This window comes from Aquarana catesbeiana, linkage group LG02 (genome assembly GCF_042186555.1).
Source record: "Aquarana catesbeiana isolate 2022-GZ linkage group LG02, ASM4218655v1, whole genome shotgun sequence".
NCBI classification, from domain to species: Eukaryota; Metazoa; Chordata; class Amphibia; order Anura; family Ranidae; genus Aquarana; species Aquarana catesbeiana.
Genome location: NC_133325.1, coordinates 597,207,666 through 597,224,404, shown reverse-complemented (window position 1 = coordinate 597,224,404; position 16,739 = coordinate 597,207,666). Strand labels below are relative to the sequence as shown.

General features: G+C 39.1%; 1 protein-coding gene across 15 annotated transcripts in view; it reads right to left on the bottom strand.

Moving 5' to 3' along the window:
* The window catches only part of CASK (calcium/calmodulin dependent serine protein kinase), a 508,902-nt gene that overhangs the window by 19,371 nt on the left and 472,792 nt on the right, over positions 1-16,739 (bottom strand). For 10 of the 15 annotated variants that reach the window (XM_073616294.1, XM_073616291.1, XM_073616296.1 and 7 more), the window contains 2 exons: positions 1,763-1,843; positions 1,594-1,674 (listed from right to left, as the gene is read on the bottom strand). In XM_073616294.1, the coding sequence (XP_073472395.1) occupies positions 1,594-1,674; positions 1,763-1,843 (162 nt within the window). The remainder of the gene's footprint in view (positions 1-1,593; positions 1,675-1,762; positions 1,844-16,739) is intronic. The other 5 variants (XM_073616292.1, XM_073616297.1, XM_073616300.1 and 2 more) reach the window with 1 other exon arrangement.

Sequence of the window (16,739 nt, the reverse complement as noted above, 5' to 3'; positions counted from 1 at the left end):
TGTTCCTCCCAAGACCTCCTGCTCTCTAGCTCCCTCATCACCTCCTCTGGAATTTCCTACCCCAATCTGTCAGACTGTCTCCAAATTTATCCACTTTTAGGCGATCCCTGAAAACTTTCCTCTTCAGAGAAGCCTATCCTGCCTTCATCTAACAACTGCACTATTTTCTCCATTAGCTAATCCCCCACAGCTATTACCCTTTTGTACAACTTGACCCTCCCTCCTAAAATGTAAGCTCTAATGAGCAGGACTCTCTGATTCCTCCTGTATTGAATTGTATTGTTATTGTACTGTCTGCCCTAATGTTGTAAAGCGCTGCGTAAACTGTCAGCGCTATATAAATACTGTATAATAATAATAATAGATGCAAAATGATGTAAGGAAGTGTAGCCTTTATTAACTTGAGAAAAGCTGGGGCTCATTCAGATTTAATCCTTAAATCAGCCGAGAACCAAAAAAGAGTGAAAGGGCTGCAAATACATGAATCCCTTGTCTACCAAGGCACATTTATAAAGAGCCTGGTATACAAGGAGTTAAAGCAAGCTAATGGATGCTGCAGCCATGAGAGCTTGGGGTTGGTTTTTTAGAGCCAGTAAAGGGCTTTCAGAAAAAAACTATCACTTTTATGAGGCTCTAAATCCTCACCAGTGGCGCCCGTGGTGGTTTCCAGGCTCTCCTGTTGCTCCAATGATCCCCCTGTGACTAATGAACCCAGAAGTGGCATGCATTATGTTGCTTCTGGGTTCATAGCTGTCATTCATCAGCTACTGTAGCCCAGAATGCACCTATTGAAGCAAGATCTGTACTTGATTAGCTGTAGGAGAGCAGGGGAGACATTGTTGGTTCAACAGATGTCTCCACAAAGATGACCTGACACCTTCCAAATGCTATCACCCCTTGTAATAGCAATAACTTTGCATAAAGAAAAAACTAAAACTAAAATGTAAAGATAAAAAAAAAGTGTACATAATGTAAAATAAAAGAAAGAAAAAAAAAAAGTGAAAGCACCCCCCGTCACCCTTATACACACCCCCAAATCAAACGCGCAGTTTAGGGCGAGCACGTGTATCTAAACATAAAATGCGCCACGTGAGGTACTGCAACAAACATTGGAGTGAGAGCAATAATTCTAGGGCCATCATTCATGGTCAACGCTAAACTCATAACCTGTAAAGACTTTTAAAGCGTCACTTATGGACAATTTTCAGGACCATATTTTTTTGCAACTTCACAGGTGTGCAATTTTGAGGCAAGTTTGGTATCCATTTACTGGACATAACCCCATCTTTTATACTTTACTAAAAAATGGCTATAATATTGCATTTGCACTAAAACTCATTTTAGTGTATTTTTCCTGAAAATATGCATTGGATAAATACAGCAGCGCAAATATTGTGCAACATAAAGCACATTGCAACTACCACCATTTAAACAAAAATAAACAAATCACCCCAGGAGACCAGTGGTTATGCCCATTATAGAAGATTTTAGTGACTGGATTTTCTTTTAAGCATGTGGTATCTGATATAAGGACTCTTTAATCTCTATTGTTCCAATAAATCACTCAATATTTTATAAAATAACAGTACTTACGAGGGATAGGGTAAGCAAATCTGTCAGGATGTTTAGTAATTAGTGTATTCTTTATGTGTCGTCTACCAACACCATGTGCACCTATCAAAAAAAAAATTAAAAGTCAGTCAAGATTACAATTTGTTTCATATAAGTTACAAGAACAAGAACTTCAGGCAGAATATATTACCTAGAAGTACTAGTGTTTTCCTTTTAAAGGCAGGCAGTTTCACTACTTCTTCATAAGTGACTAGATCTAATTGATCAAAAACTAAAAAGAAAAAAGCCAACACATTAGCAAATCCTGCTACAGAAAGATATAACATCATTGATCAGTCATCTAACAGTGATAGAGTCTCAACCAAAATTCCCACACCCTTGTATGACCACTTTTATTTTAATTTATTAATGTTACATTTTTACATATTTTGTCAGTTGGATTGCAGCATTTATCAAGGACTTAATTAAAATAACAACATCTATCTACCTGCATATACAGTCTCTAGACTTCTATTTGTATATGTAGTAGTGCACAGGAGACACAATGTATGGTGTACACGCCCATCAATTTTTTTTATACTGTCTGAAAGCAGAGATTGTGCAAAATTACAAATAGTAGCTCTGAAAGTTTGTAATCATAACACTAAGGACAAAATGCTAAATATGTGGCGATCACTAGTGGTGGAAGAATGTCAGAAGGTGAAACATACAAGTAAAAAATAGTTACTAAGGCTGGACATACATTAGGAATTTTCTTGCCTTCAACCATGGGTTGAAGGAAACAAAATCATTTAATTCCTTCATCAACACATCAGTGGGCATCCCCCCTGCTGTGTTGTATTCTGACAGTGAGAGGTTTCCCCACTATTGGATTACAATTATTGCAGCTACCAGCTATAGCTGGCGGCAGTTATTAAAAAACCTGCCAAACTGGATGTACTGAAGGCAGTGGACAGATCGCCTTCAGTACAACCAGCCTGCCCAGCCTGACCATCCTACTGAACCGGCAGAAATTTCAATCTGTCCTCAGCTGACTTTAGGTAGCCCTCTGCACTAACAAGTATGCATACAGCCAACTATGCTTCTCTGTGTAAAACAAGTACATATATAGCGAACTAGGTTTCTCGGTGTAAAACAGACAGGCCTATTCATCCCTGTTTTGTATAAACCAATTTCTCTAAGTTTAAAGATTCCCATAGACCTGAGATGGCAGTCACTTTTTGTTTTCATGTAGATCAGCTGATGCTTTCAAATCTATCAGCTCACATGGCTATCAAAAACCAACAAATATCTGTGAAAATAGTGGTACGTCAAAGTTAGAAAAAACTTTGATCACTGCTAGAAATGAGTTTGGACATCCTCTGAACTTATGTCTTTCCAATCTTCAAAGCTGCTCTTTTTTCGTGTTCAATCATCTACAGGCAAGGCCATTTGCCACCCTGCAGTTTGCATAATCAAAGAGGTGGGATACTGGTGTCATCAGTGTCCTTACGCAGACACATACCCATATTTACATATGTCACTGCCATATTATGGGCATGTGGCCATATAAAAGCACTAAATAATGATATTTGAAGTGCTTCACAATGTGCATGAAAATGAATATATAAGAATAAATATAAATAGTCAAATAAATCCAGCGGTGAGTAAAAATTCCTATAAAATCCAGCAATCAAAATAGTGTAAAATTATTAAAAATTAGTGACACCAAATGTGTAAAAAATTCACATAAAAAATCCACATAAAAATAAATATATAGGGATGTATTCAGAAGGTTCAATTATACAGGTGTAGAATCCTGATTGGTATAGAGCTTTTGATCACTAGCAAAGCTGTTTAAAAACACTTGCTTAATTAAGGTGCTCATTGATAGTACCAATGTGTTTTTTGCTTCTATTCACAACCAATGTGGGAATCATAAACAGGCAGATAAGAGAAAAAAACCAATCATTGTGCAATAGTTAGGATACCAAGGTACACAGGCAAACTTCAATCCACTCACGTGTGCCTTATAATGATAAGGCATATGCAGGTTTTACTATATAGCAGTCAGCCGCCTTAGACAGGAGCAGATTCAGTGCAGTACACTGTGTGAAACTGCTGATCTGCACAGAGCTTCCTTGGCTCCTCCCACGCGTTACATCACAGTCACGTGACTTTTTCAATCGACTTTTTGATCCTTGAAAAAGTCACGTGACTGTGATGTAACGCGTGGGAGGAGCCAAGGAAGCTCTGTGCAGATCAGCAGTTTCACACAGTGTACTGCACTGAATCTGCTCCTATCTAAGGCGGCTGACTGCTATATAGTAAAACCTGCATATGCCTTATCATTATAAGGCACACGTGAGTGGATTGAAGTTTGCCTGTGTACCTTGGTATCCTAACTATTGCACAATGATTGGTTTTTTTCTCTTATCTGCCTGTTTATGATTCCCACATTGGTTGTGAATAGAAGCAAAAAACACATTGGTACTATCAATGAGCACCTTAATTAAGCAAGTGTTTTTAAACAGCTTTGCTAGTGATCAAAAGCTCTATACCAATCAGGATTCTACACCTGTATAATTGAACCTTCTGAATACATCCCTATATATTTATTTTTATGTGGATTTTTTATGTGAATTTTTTACACATTTGGTGTCACTAATTTTTAATAATTTTACACTATTTTGATTGCTGGATTTTATAGGAACTTTTACTCACCGCTGGATTTGACTATTTATATTTATTCTTATATATTCATTTTCATGCACATTGTGAAGCGCTTCAAATATCATTATTTATTCTTTTTAAGTGACTCTGAAAACACTCTCTTTTGATAGCAGCCTCACTTGGTTTTATGTGTAATTATCAGCTATTTAGCATCACAGCGCTTTGTGTTTTATACATATAAAAGCACTGACGTCACCAGCAAGCCCCCACCGATCTCCAATCACTACTACCACACTTTCTGTAAGAGGCTTGCCCTCTTCATCCTCACTGAGCGAACATGTTTATAGCAGCACACAAAGCTGGATCACACCAGCACATCTGAATACCTTCTCAAAACATATGGGCACCTTTAAAGTCTAGCACTGCCAGTCGTGTACTAACGCGTTGGCTAAACATTTATATGTTAGGGTGTTGGCAATTCTGCTGGCTTACCGGAGCATACACATGTATGCATTACTGCAGGCAGCAGAAGTGGTAATTACAATAGAATTTTACTGGGCTAACTCAGACTGCAAAGTAAAGAACAATTTACCTTACATGATGCTCTATCATACCTGACACATAAGAACATTAGTAGTTATAATTATTACCTTTGGTACATAATACAACTTGACATTATAAGTTTTAAGCAATTTGGTAGACATTGAAAACTAAATGACCTTCGAGCAATAACTATATATGGCAAGCAGAAACAGATTCTTACATGCACAGAACTTTGATGCAAGGTTTTAATTTTCTAACATGCAATGATTCTTGCAAAATGAATACAGTCATGCTATTTGAACTTATTTTATTCTAGAACAGTGATTCTGAAAGATGTAATTTCCTGTAGAAAATCAAAATACAGGTTTTCCATGGTGATGTTTAAAATCAGAACAGTGTGGGAAAATTGACATAAATTAACGTTGCCATTAAATCCCTTTACAAATATACAAATTAGAACTCTGTGGAATGCAAATATGCATTAGGTAAAACACTGTTCTACAATAAATCTATGATAAGTGACTACTACAGAGGAAAAGTGATGTGAATGCTCTGATGTGACGTGAAGTGAAGTGAGTGTTCTGGAACACTCTCAGCTAGTGACAATAAAAGTGAAACCAGTAAACAGATTCCCCTCATTATCTTGGATTAACTATCACTGAAAAAACAGGCAGTATGTTAGCTGCTTAAAAGTAATGGCAGAACCTGAGTACCACAAACAAAGCACCATTTAATTTATTATAATATTTAAAGAAAATTCGCCCAGCTTTATTTTGTTTAGAAGTCACTCTGAAACCAGCCCCATAGCATTTCTAGCCATGGCCATCTTGAGTAAGGGCAGATTATTCATGCAACGTTTACGTTCTGAAAACCATCTGCCCTTAGCTCAGGCATGCAGGCAGGAGGGTGTGATTAGCTGAGAAAGCTCCGAAAAAAGAAAAAAAAAAGCCCATGGAGACTCCTGGGATGTACGAAATCATTTTGGCCTAGGCCAGGAACCAACTGAAGAAACATTAAAAAACAAACAAACAAAAACCAAGTAACTATAATCTACCTTTCTAGCTATTTATAGATAACTAATGACAGCAGCATAAGGATTAAAAATAGTTAATATTGATTGAGAGTGTTTATTTCTGCTTTAACTTCACTCAGATATTGAATGCTTGGTGGTAGCCTGTCCCATGGACTGAGTGATACTCATTGCTGGCCTGAATAAGATGGGCTATTTAGTAAGCGTATCTACCATATTCCAGTAGTCAACCACACTCTTGCAATTCACATGACTCGGTCACACAATATAATGTCAACTGTCATCGGCTCTCTGTCCACAAGAACATCACACACACTCTGCATCTCCCCTCTAGCAGACATACTTAAAAGAATAAGTTCTGTTTTTTTTTTTTAGGAATCATACTTACCTGGGTGGATGCAGCATCGGTACCTCGCTGGCTCTAAGACTTAGAACTGAGTGATCAAAGATTGCTAATGGCTCAGTTCTCAGTGCTCCATGAGCAGAGAGCTGGTGCCCATCAGTCACCGCTGCCTGCTAAGCCCCCCCCCCCCCCATGCGTGCTCTAACTGGAGTGCTGGGAGGTGCAGGGGGTGAGAGCGGCTGGCTCAGGCTCTCAGAGAAACCGAGCCAACTGTCAGTCCAGGCTTCTGGGTGAATCCTGACCATATGGTCATGATGTTTCGCCAGCCTGGACCAGCTCTGAAAACGGGTCAAAGGATTGCAGAACGAACTGCACTTCTGTGATCCACAGAAGAAATACAGCCAAACAGGATGTGTTATTTGTACCTGTAGAAGGGCCCTGAGACCAAAACCACAATCTAGCTATTTTTTATTTTATTGTATAGAGTGGGGAGGGGGGAAATTGGGACTTTAATTGAGGCATACATATGGTAAAATGTGCCTCCATCCCTAAATCAATTAAACATATCTCAATGAAACATAATCTATGGCTCTTAATGTCATACTTTGGTCTTCTTTCACCATTTTCACAATATCTCCCCCCCCCCCCCACTGGATACCTGGTTCTCATTTGGTTCACACCATTATCACCACATGAGAGTTCTTCATAATATAACCCTTTTTTAAACGACTCCTCTGGAGCCCCACTCTGTGTCACCACATACACTGTATGGAGAAGCCAATTCCTTGGGGATCTTGTGTTTGGGTGTGTGCCCCGTGCGTGGTTTAGCTTTCTCAGCTCCCGGGACAGACGACCTATCCCAGCGGTTCCTTTCAAATGCAGTATCACATACCCGTTTCCCAGTCCCATGTAAGTAACCTAGTAGTAGTACACAAAGAGTATGTAAATGGAGTATACAAAAATGTATTGAAATATAAATTAAAATTTGAATCAATAGGTGGCTATAGACATCTGAATTACATAGATATGGCAAAAAACAGAAGAACAAAATAAAACTCTAGAGAGATCCAGGGACTACCGTGATAAGGTCACCACGGTAAGTCGCATGGACCACACCCGACGCATTTCAGGAAACTCCTTCAGGGGTGTGTAGAGCAATTTTGTTTCTATACGTTGTCAAAATAAATGCAAGTACATGTCACAGCCACAAAGTGATTTTGTAAAAACCAGACAGTCATGTCCCAACAACGATCCGATTGGTGCAGCCAGAAGCCTCCAGATGGAAACAGCAGTAAGCAACCAGCGAGACCAGCATTTGGTAAAGCACAGCCACAAGGGGCACACAGGTACTTGGGGGGCTTCTTATAACACTGAGGAAATCCTCATGCTCTGATCAGGAAGGCGATGGAACAATGCAAATTAGCCCCCCAGAAGAGGGAGCATACAGCATAGATGTAGCCAGGCGTGGCTGTGACATGTACTTGCATTTATTTTGGCAATATATATAAACAAAAGTGCTCTACACATCCCTGAAGGAGGAGTTTCCTGAAACGCTTGGCTGTGGTCCGTGACCCTGGTACGGTAGTCAGTGGACCTTTCTAGAGCTTTGTCCTTCTATTTTTTGCCATATATATGTAATTCAGATGTCTATAGCCACCTATTGATTCAAATTTAAACTGTTTATACTTCAATAAATTTTGTATACTTCTTTTACATACTCTTTGTGTACTACTACTTGGGCCATTAAAGTCCCGTAAGGGAGAGTTCCTTCTCCACTGTCTTTTTGGGATGTAGGCTCAGCCCATCGGTCAACCATACCACCCCTCTCCTCTTTGTACCAAGTAAGTAACCAGACCATTATATTTTTAATTTCCTTCCCTTTTGATGCTGGAGTTCTTACCAGAACTTATCAGTATCTATATATATCTATATATCTTACAGACTAACAAATGCACCTGCTCCTGATAAAGTGTCTTTATATGAAACTCATTGAGCATTGACAGGATGCAACTTTGTTTTAGTCAATCATCATTGCATCTATTTATTATCCCTCTTATTATTCATCGTTTCCTTACACGGAGTATTCACTGCATATATTGGTAACTGGAATGTGCCATTTCGTTTTTAAGGTTGTATATACATGAACTATTTGGATTATGTATTTGTATTTTCTAATTCCATGTGTCCATGAACTGTACTTCATTTAACATTTACATATATGTAGTGGCTCTTAATGTATTTCATACTGAGTATGATTCTATACCCTCTTTATGACAATAAACCCATTTAGTCACTATGTATTGCCTTATTTAACTGCTATTTGCCTTTTCTTAGGCCGGTTTCACACTGGGGTGGTAAAACGTCGCTATTTTTAGCGGCGATTTACCGTCGTTTTAGCGGCGCTATTCGGCCGCTAGCAGGGTGGTTTTTACCCCCACTAGCGGCCGATTTTAATGGGCAGGAGCAATGAATACACCGCTCCTTCGCCGCTCCAAAGATGCTGCGTGCAGGAGTTTTTTTTCCGTCCTGCAAGTGCACCGATCGAGTGTGAAAGCCCTTGGGAGCTCTCGTTTAGAGTCTGGTCTCTGTGCTGGGAGCGCACTGTGCAGCATGCACTCAGTGCAAAGACAGCGGTGCCTACTTAAAAATCCACTTCTGTAGGGCTGCATTTATGCGTATACTGGTTAGGAAGGCGTTAAACATGTAAAGATGACAGTACTGTGTATTTCAATACAGCTTAACTTAAAACGCAGGCACTCCAGTCAGCCTCATTTTTGATAAACAGGGCATTATAGAAAGTAAATCTAAAGGCAGATATTAGACAGTTATACGAACAGTAAATTAATATACATTTTAGTAATGTGTGACTGCTTACATTGTTGGACTAATGGGTAGGTTTCTATATGGACCTCATGTTTACAATTAGTGTTCATTAAGCATTCTTGTGACTTTGCAAAGCACGATTGATATTAGGCGTCATGCACACTGGTTGATTGTAAAATGTGGTTTCTCCTAACAGGAAAAAATCAGCGTTAAAAACTCACCTAAGCTGTGTTTTTTCAAAGCAGTTTAGCAGAGTTAAGCAGCGTTTGTTTTTTGGGCGTTTATTTGGCTAGAATTTTAATTTATTCTGGCTATTGAAATGAATAGATGCTGCTGTGCCAAACGCGTCTAGTGTAAGTGCATGTAGGTGCGTTTAGTAGTGTCATGCATTTTTTGTGTTAAAACTCTGCTGCTCCTGAACGCACTGGCAGGGGGTATTTTTTCCTGAGGCCTTTAAACGCTGTGAAAAGCCTACAGTGAATTGAAAACATATTCATACCCCATGAAATTTTCCAAATTGTCATGTTACAACCAAAAACATAAATGTTAATTATTGGGATTTTATGTGATAGACCAACACAAAGTGGTACATTATTGTGAAATAGAAGAAAAATGATAAATGGTTTTCAAATTTGCAAAGCAGGGTTCGTTTATAAAAAATATCCCAAAGCTTTGAACATCTCACGGAGCTCTGTTCAATCCATCATCCAAAAATGGAAAAAGTATGGCACAACTGAAAACCTAGCAAGACATGGCTGTCCACAAACTGACAGGCCGGGCAAAGAGGGCATTCATTAGAGAAGCAGCCAAGAGGCCCATGGTAACTGAGAAGCTGCAGAGATCCACAGCTCAGGTGGGAGAATCTGTCCACAGGACAACTATTAGTCGTGCACGCCACAAATCTGGCCTTTATGGTAGAGTGGCAAGAAGAAAGCCATTGTTGAGAGAGCCACGAGAAGTCCCGTTTGGAGTTTGCAAGAAGCCATGTGGGTGTGCACACTTATGCAACCATATTTTATTTTTTTGTTTTTACTTCCCTCCACCTAAAAGATTTCAGTTTGTTGTTCAACTGAGTTGTACAGTTTATAGGTCACAGTAAAAGGTGGAAAAAGTTATGAAATGATTTATCTTCGTCTCCTTTACATCACAGAAACCTGACATTTTAACAGGGGTGTATAGACTTTTTATATCCACTGTACAGTACCTTGAAAAAGTATTCATAACCTTTGAAATTTTCCACATTATGTCATGTTACAACCAAAAATGTAAATGTATTTTTATTGGGATAGACCAACACAAAGCGGCACATAATTGTGAAGTGGAAGGAAAATGATAAACTGTTGTCACTTTTTTTTACAAATGATTATCTGAAAAGTGTGGCGTGCATTTGTATTCAGCCCCCTGAGTCAATACTTTGTAGAACCACCTTTAGCTTCAATTACAGCTGCAAGTCTTTTTGGGTATGTCTTTACCAGCTTTGCACATCTATAGAGTGAATTTTTTGCCCATTCTTCTTTGCAAAATAGCTCAAGCTCTGTTGGATAGAGAACGTCTGAACAGCAACTTTCAAGTCTTGCCACAGATTCTCAATTGGATTTAGGTCTGGGTATTAACTGGGCCATTCTAACACATGAATTTGCTTTGATCTAAACCATTCTATTGTAGCACTGGCTTAATGTTTAGGTTCATTGTCCTGCTGAAAGGTGAACCTCTGCCCAAGTCTTTTGCAGACTCTAACAGGTTTTCTTCTAAGAGTGTCCTGCATTTGGTTCTATCCATCTTCCCATCAACTCTGACCAGCTTCACTGTCCCTGCTGAAGAAAAGCATCTACACAACTTGATGCTGCCACCACCATGTTTCATGGTGGGGATGGTGTGTTCAGGGTGATGTGCAGTGTTAGCTTTCTGCCACACACAGCATTCTGCTTTTAGGCCAAAAAGTTCAATTTTGGTCTCATCTAACCAGATAACCTTCTTCCACATGTTTGCTGTGTATCCCACACAGCCAGTACTTGCCAGATATTCCTGCAGCTCCTTTAATGTTGCTGTTGTCCTCTTAGCAGCCTCCCTGACCATTTTTCTTCTCGTCTTTTCATCAATTTTGGAGGGACGTCCAGTTCTTGGTAATGTCACTGTTGTGCCATTTTTTTTCCACTGGACAATGACTATCTTTACTGTCTTCCATTGTATATCTAATGCCTTGAAAATTCTTTTGTACCCTTCTCCTGACTGATACCTTTTAACAATGAGAACCCTCTGATGCTTTGGAAGCTTTCTGCGGACCATGGCTTTTACTGTAGGATTCGACAATAAAATGTCAAGACAGACCTACTAGAACAGCTGAACTTTATTTGGGGTTAATCAGAGGCACTTTAAATGATGGCAGGTGTGTACTGACTCCTATTTAACATGAGTTTGAATCGGATTGCTTAATTCTTAATACAGCTACATCCCCAGTTTTAAGAGGGTGTGCAACACTTAGGCAACCACATTATTTTCGTATATTTTTACATCCCCCCGCAAAAAAAGAGGTTTGTTTTTCAATTGAATTGTACAGTTTTTATGTCACATTAAAAAGGTGGAAAAACTTCTCAAATTATTTATCTTCATCTCATTTTTTTACATCACAGAAACCCGATTATTTAACAGGGGTGTGTAGACTTTTTATCCACTGTATATGCAATGGTTGAGAAATACCATATATTACATTTATAGGATATACACACTCTACATTGATGTTCAGGTCCTGGGCTCTTATCTCTATCTCAGATGCCCCAACCCTTTGCGTTTGCTTGAGCTGCTGGTCCAAGAGGTCTGTCTAGGGGTGAACATTCTCATGTAAGAGTCACCTTTGTATATGTAAATAACTGTTTTGTATTCAAATACATGTGATTGACATAAGTTTCACCCATTTATAGAACCATTCTTCTGAGTAATCAAAGTGTGCGAAACATGTCTCACATTCCCCGCTACAACACTGTACTATCAAGACATGTAATTCTGTTAAAATTGAGCACTTCTACAAGAAAAAGTAGTGTTGAGGGATGTGAAGAATGCAATTATGTGAATAACCCCACTGTAACAAATTATTCTAATTGTGCATAACATGTAGGGATGTATGTGTTATGCAGTAGTAATAATAATACTACAAATACACATATTATACATAAAATATATATATATATATACACACACACACACACACACACACACACATACATACATACATACACACAACTGAATCTTGTATAATAAAAAATTAAAATAAAAGGAAATTACGTACTAAAATGTGAGGAGTCTCTGCTGGCTCCTGCTTTAGTTAAAAACTAACTAAAGCTCCGGCTAAAGCTAGTTACAATCTTTCTTCCTGCCTACCCCTGCAATCTTCTGCTATGGCAGGGGTAAAAGGGCCAAGGGAATGCACACATCAAGTGTTCCAACTATACCTTCCCTTTCCGTGCCCCCTACTCCATTTATATAAGCCATATCAGAGCTTCCATGAATGAATAGCGCTCTATGAATGCAGGACAGGTGGATGAATGAAAAGTCTGCCTCCTCCATTTATTGAGCACTTTTTATTTAATAAGGCTTAAAATACAGTACCAAAGGATTATGGTGGCGGGGGGGGGGGGGGGGGGGGAGGGGGAGTCGGTTGAGGAATATTTAAACTAAAACAGGAACCAACAGCACAAGAAAAACATCATACTGTAAGTTACTAGTGCTGATTTTTTTTTTTTTTTTTTTAACTTTTGACTAAACCTAGACTTGAACTTATTACCTAAAAATACCATATGAAGGTAATTTTTCTTTTTGTTGTATAGGCATTATGATCAAGATGTGCTGCCATTGCACCCCAATCATATGAAAAGGTCTTTTGTTATGATATTAGAGAAGATAAAAACAAAGAACAGATGTCATATTGAGGAATATAAGCAGCTCTGTGTTTTTAATTTATTTTATTTAGATTTATTCCAAGGGGATAGAGTGGGTAAATTAGTTTCGTTTTTATCAAAAGCATATCTGTTGAATAGATTTTATAGTACACCCCTCACATTTTTGTAAATATTTTATTTTATCTTCTCATGTGACAACACTGAAGAAATGACACTTTGCTACAATGTAAAGTAGTGAGGGTACAGCTTGTATAACAGTGCTGTTGCTGTCCCCTCAAAATAACTCAACACACAGGCATTAATGTCTAAACCGCTGAGTGAGTGAAAATGTCCAAATTGGGCCCAATCAGCCATTTTCTCTCCCCGGCATCATGTGACTTGTTAGTGTTACAAGGTCTCAGGTGTAAATGGGGAGCAGGTGTGTTAAATTTGGTGTTACCACTCTCACTCTCTCATACTGGTCACTGTTCAACATAGTACCACATGGCAAAAAACTCTCTGAGGATCTGAAAAAAAAGAATTGTTGCTCTACATAAAGATAGCCTAGGCTATAAGAAGTCTGCCAAGACCCTAAAACTGAGCTGCAGCATGGTGGCCAAGACCATACAGCAGTTTAACAGGACAGGTTCAAATCAGAAGAGGTCTCGCCATAGTCGACCGAAGAAGTTGAGTGCACATGTTCAGCATCATACCCAAAGTTTGTCTTTGGGAAATAGACTTATGAGTGTTGTCAGCATTGCTGCAGTGGTTGAAGGGGTGGGGGTGGGGGGTGGGGGGCAGCCTGTCGGTGCTCAGACCATACGTCACACACTGCATCAAATTGGTATGCATGGCTGTCGTCCCAGAAGAAAGCCTCTTCTAAAGATGATGCACAAGAAAGCCCGCAAACAGTGTGCTGAAGACAAGCAGACTAAGGACATGGATTACTGGAACCATGTCCTGTGGTCTAATGATACCAAGATAAACTTATTTGGTTCAGATGGTGTCAAGCATGTGTGGTGGCAACCAGGTGAGGAGTACAAAGACAAGTGTGTCTTGCCTACAGTCAAGCATGGTGGTGGGTGTGTCGTGGTCTGGGGCTGTATGAGTACTGCCGGAACTGGGAAGCTACAGTTCATCAAGGGAACCATGAATGCCAACATGTACTGTGACATACTGATGCAGAGCATGATCCCCTCCCTTCGGAGACTGGGCCACGGGACAGTATTCCAACATGATAACAACCCCAAACACACCTCCAAGACGACCACTGCCATGCTAAAGAAGCTGAGGGTAAAAGTGATGGACTGGCCAAGCATGTCTCCAGACCTAAACCCTACTGAGCATCTGTGGGGCATCCTCAAAACGGAAGGTGGAGGAGCGCAAGGTCTCCAACATCCACCAGCTCCGTGATGTCGTCATGGAGCAGTGGAAGAGGACTCCAGTGGCAACCTGTGAAGCTCTAGTGAACTCTATGCCCAAGAGGGTTAAGGCAGTGCTGAAAAATAATGGTGGCCACACAAAATATTGACACTTTGGGCCCAATTTGGACATTTTCACTTAGGGGTGTACTCACTTTTGTTGCTAGTTGTTTAGACATTAATGGCTGTGTGTAGAGTTATTTTGAGGGGACAGCAAATTTACACTGTTATACAAGCTGTACACTCACTACTTTACATTGTAGCAAAGTGTCATTTCTGCAGTGTTGTCACCATGAAAAGATATAATAAAATATTTACAAAAATGTGAGGGGTGTACTCACTTTTGTGAGATATTGTATATACATTTTTGTAGTTTTGCATATAGTTATAAAAGGATAAGATGCCTGTCAGCTTTATCTTTTGTCTGTGATCTATTGGGGAGAATTCCATTTACTTAAGCAGGAAAAAAAGGTCCCTGCACCTTTTTAAAATCGCAGCTGCATAGGAATTAAAAGGTGCTTTTGCACCATGCAATTTCCCGCAACTTAAAAATGTGCTGGATTTTCAGATGCACAGACGTGCCATTAAGAACTAATGACAGCTCTATGCATCTGCAGCATGGTTTGCTTGCGGGTGTGGAAATACGTGCGATTTACACACATTCCTACACCTTCATATACAGCATGAGAACCTAGATTTACACAGCTATCAGAGAAGTTTTACAGATGGGAAGATTTCCCCTCACTTTCTGTTCCTGTGATAACACAAATATTTTGTCAATTCCAACACTTTGCATCATAGACCTGTATACTTAACCCTTTCACCGCCATTCATGTAAGGATTTCCTCAATGGCAGCACCAGCACCAACAAGTAAACCGACTCCCCACTACTATAGCAGCTGGAAATTTGTTCACATTTTTCACACTGCGCTGCTCCGACTTTTATAACTTTGGAAGTGGCAGCCATCTGATCACCTGCATGTGTAACGTGTATCAATCACTGTCTGGTGATATGTAACAATCACTGCTTTACAAATATACCATCAAGATCAGTGTTGATCAACCAGGGTCCTGTACCCTGGGATTAAAAAGTTTGGGTTCCCCCTGGGTCACTGAAAACACTGGGCCCAAATTGCCCTGGATTAGGGGCATGAGTTCCCATGGTGTGGGTGGGCCATCTGCCAGCACCACAACAAAGACTCTCTAGGGCCAGGAAGCACAGCATCGTTCTTTGCTATGGTGATGGAGGCTGACTCATCTGCATCATGGTAACACACGACTCTGATCCAGGGCAGGTGGCACTGCAGCGCCGTCTCCAGCATTCTTCAAGAGGAGATAGAAATCTGCAGCCTCCTTGGCTACTGAAGCCAAAAGGTAGGGCTCTTATGTGAGGGAACTGGGTGACTGGTATACTCGGTGATGAGGGAGGTTCTCATGTATAGAGGAGAATCTGATGTGGTGAGGGACTTCTGACATGATAGAGGAACCTCTGATGTGAAGGCAGGCTTCTGATGAAGTACATTTCATCAAGGAGGTTGTGTGCATTGTCCAGGCTCATGTTTCCCATTGATAAGTAACATTTATGTATTTTTACATATGCCTTCTGCATAATTTTAAAGGGTGTTGTGACTGAAAAAATGTAAAGAAATGCTGACCTAAATGCTAAATATCCCTGAAAGCTCAAAAAATGCCAACATTCAGAAAATATACAAAAACATTGTACATAAAAAAGGAGAGGCAGTTTTATTCTGTGCAGAATGTAGAGCTACAGAAAAGGAATCAGTATGGTTATACAGATGGTATTTAGGAAAAAAAAGGCGATAGAGATAGATATATATATATATATTATGTATGTATATCTCTCTCTCTCTCTCTCTCTCTATATATATATATATATATATATATATATATCTCTATCTATATATATATATATATATATATATATATATATATATATCTCTCTCTCTCTCTCTATCTATATATATATATATATATATATATATCTAGATACCTATTGCCTTTTTTTTATATTCATCTATAGATAGATATATATATATATATATATATATATATATATATATATCTATTAATAAATATATAAAACAAAAAAAATTTATATATATATATATATATATATATATATATATATATATATATATATATATATATATTTTTTTTTTTTTACACACATACATTCACACACACACTTGGTGCCTGAAACTATGCGGTCAGTCAAGGTTCTAACCTTGTCTACCTTGGAAACTATTTTTTGTATGTCTTCCTAGCAGGATTACCTCACCCCTGGCAGAAAGCCTGATGTATAAACCAGGAAGGTTATATATTATGGCTGACTCTAAGCACTAAAAGCTCATTAACTGCAACACCGAAATCTGTACAAATGCTTTAACCCCAAACATCATTCGTATGACCATTGGTGAAAACCATCAGGGCAAACTATTTTTTCAGTACAATATAGATAAACA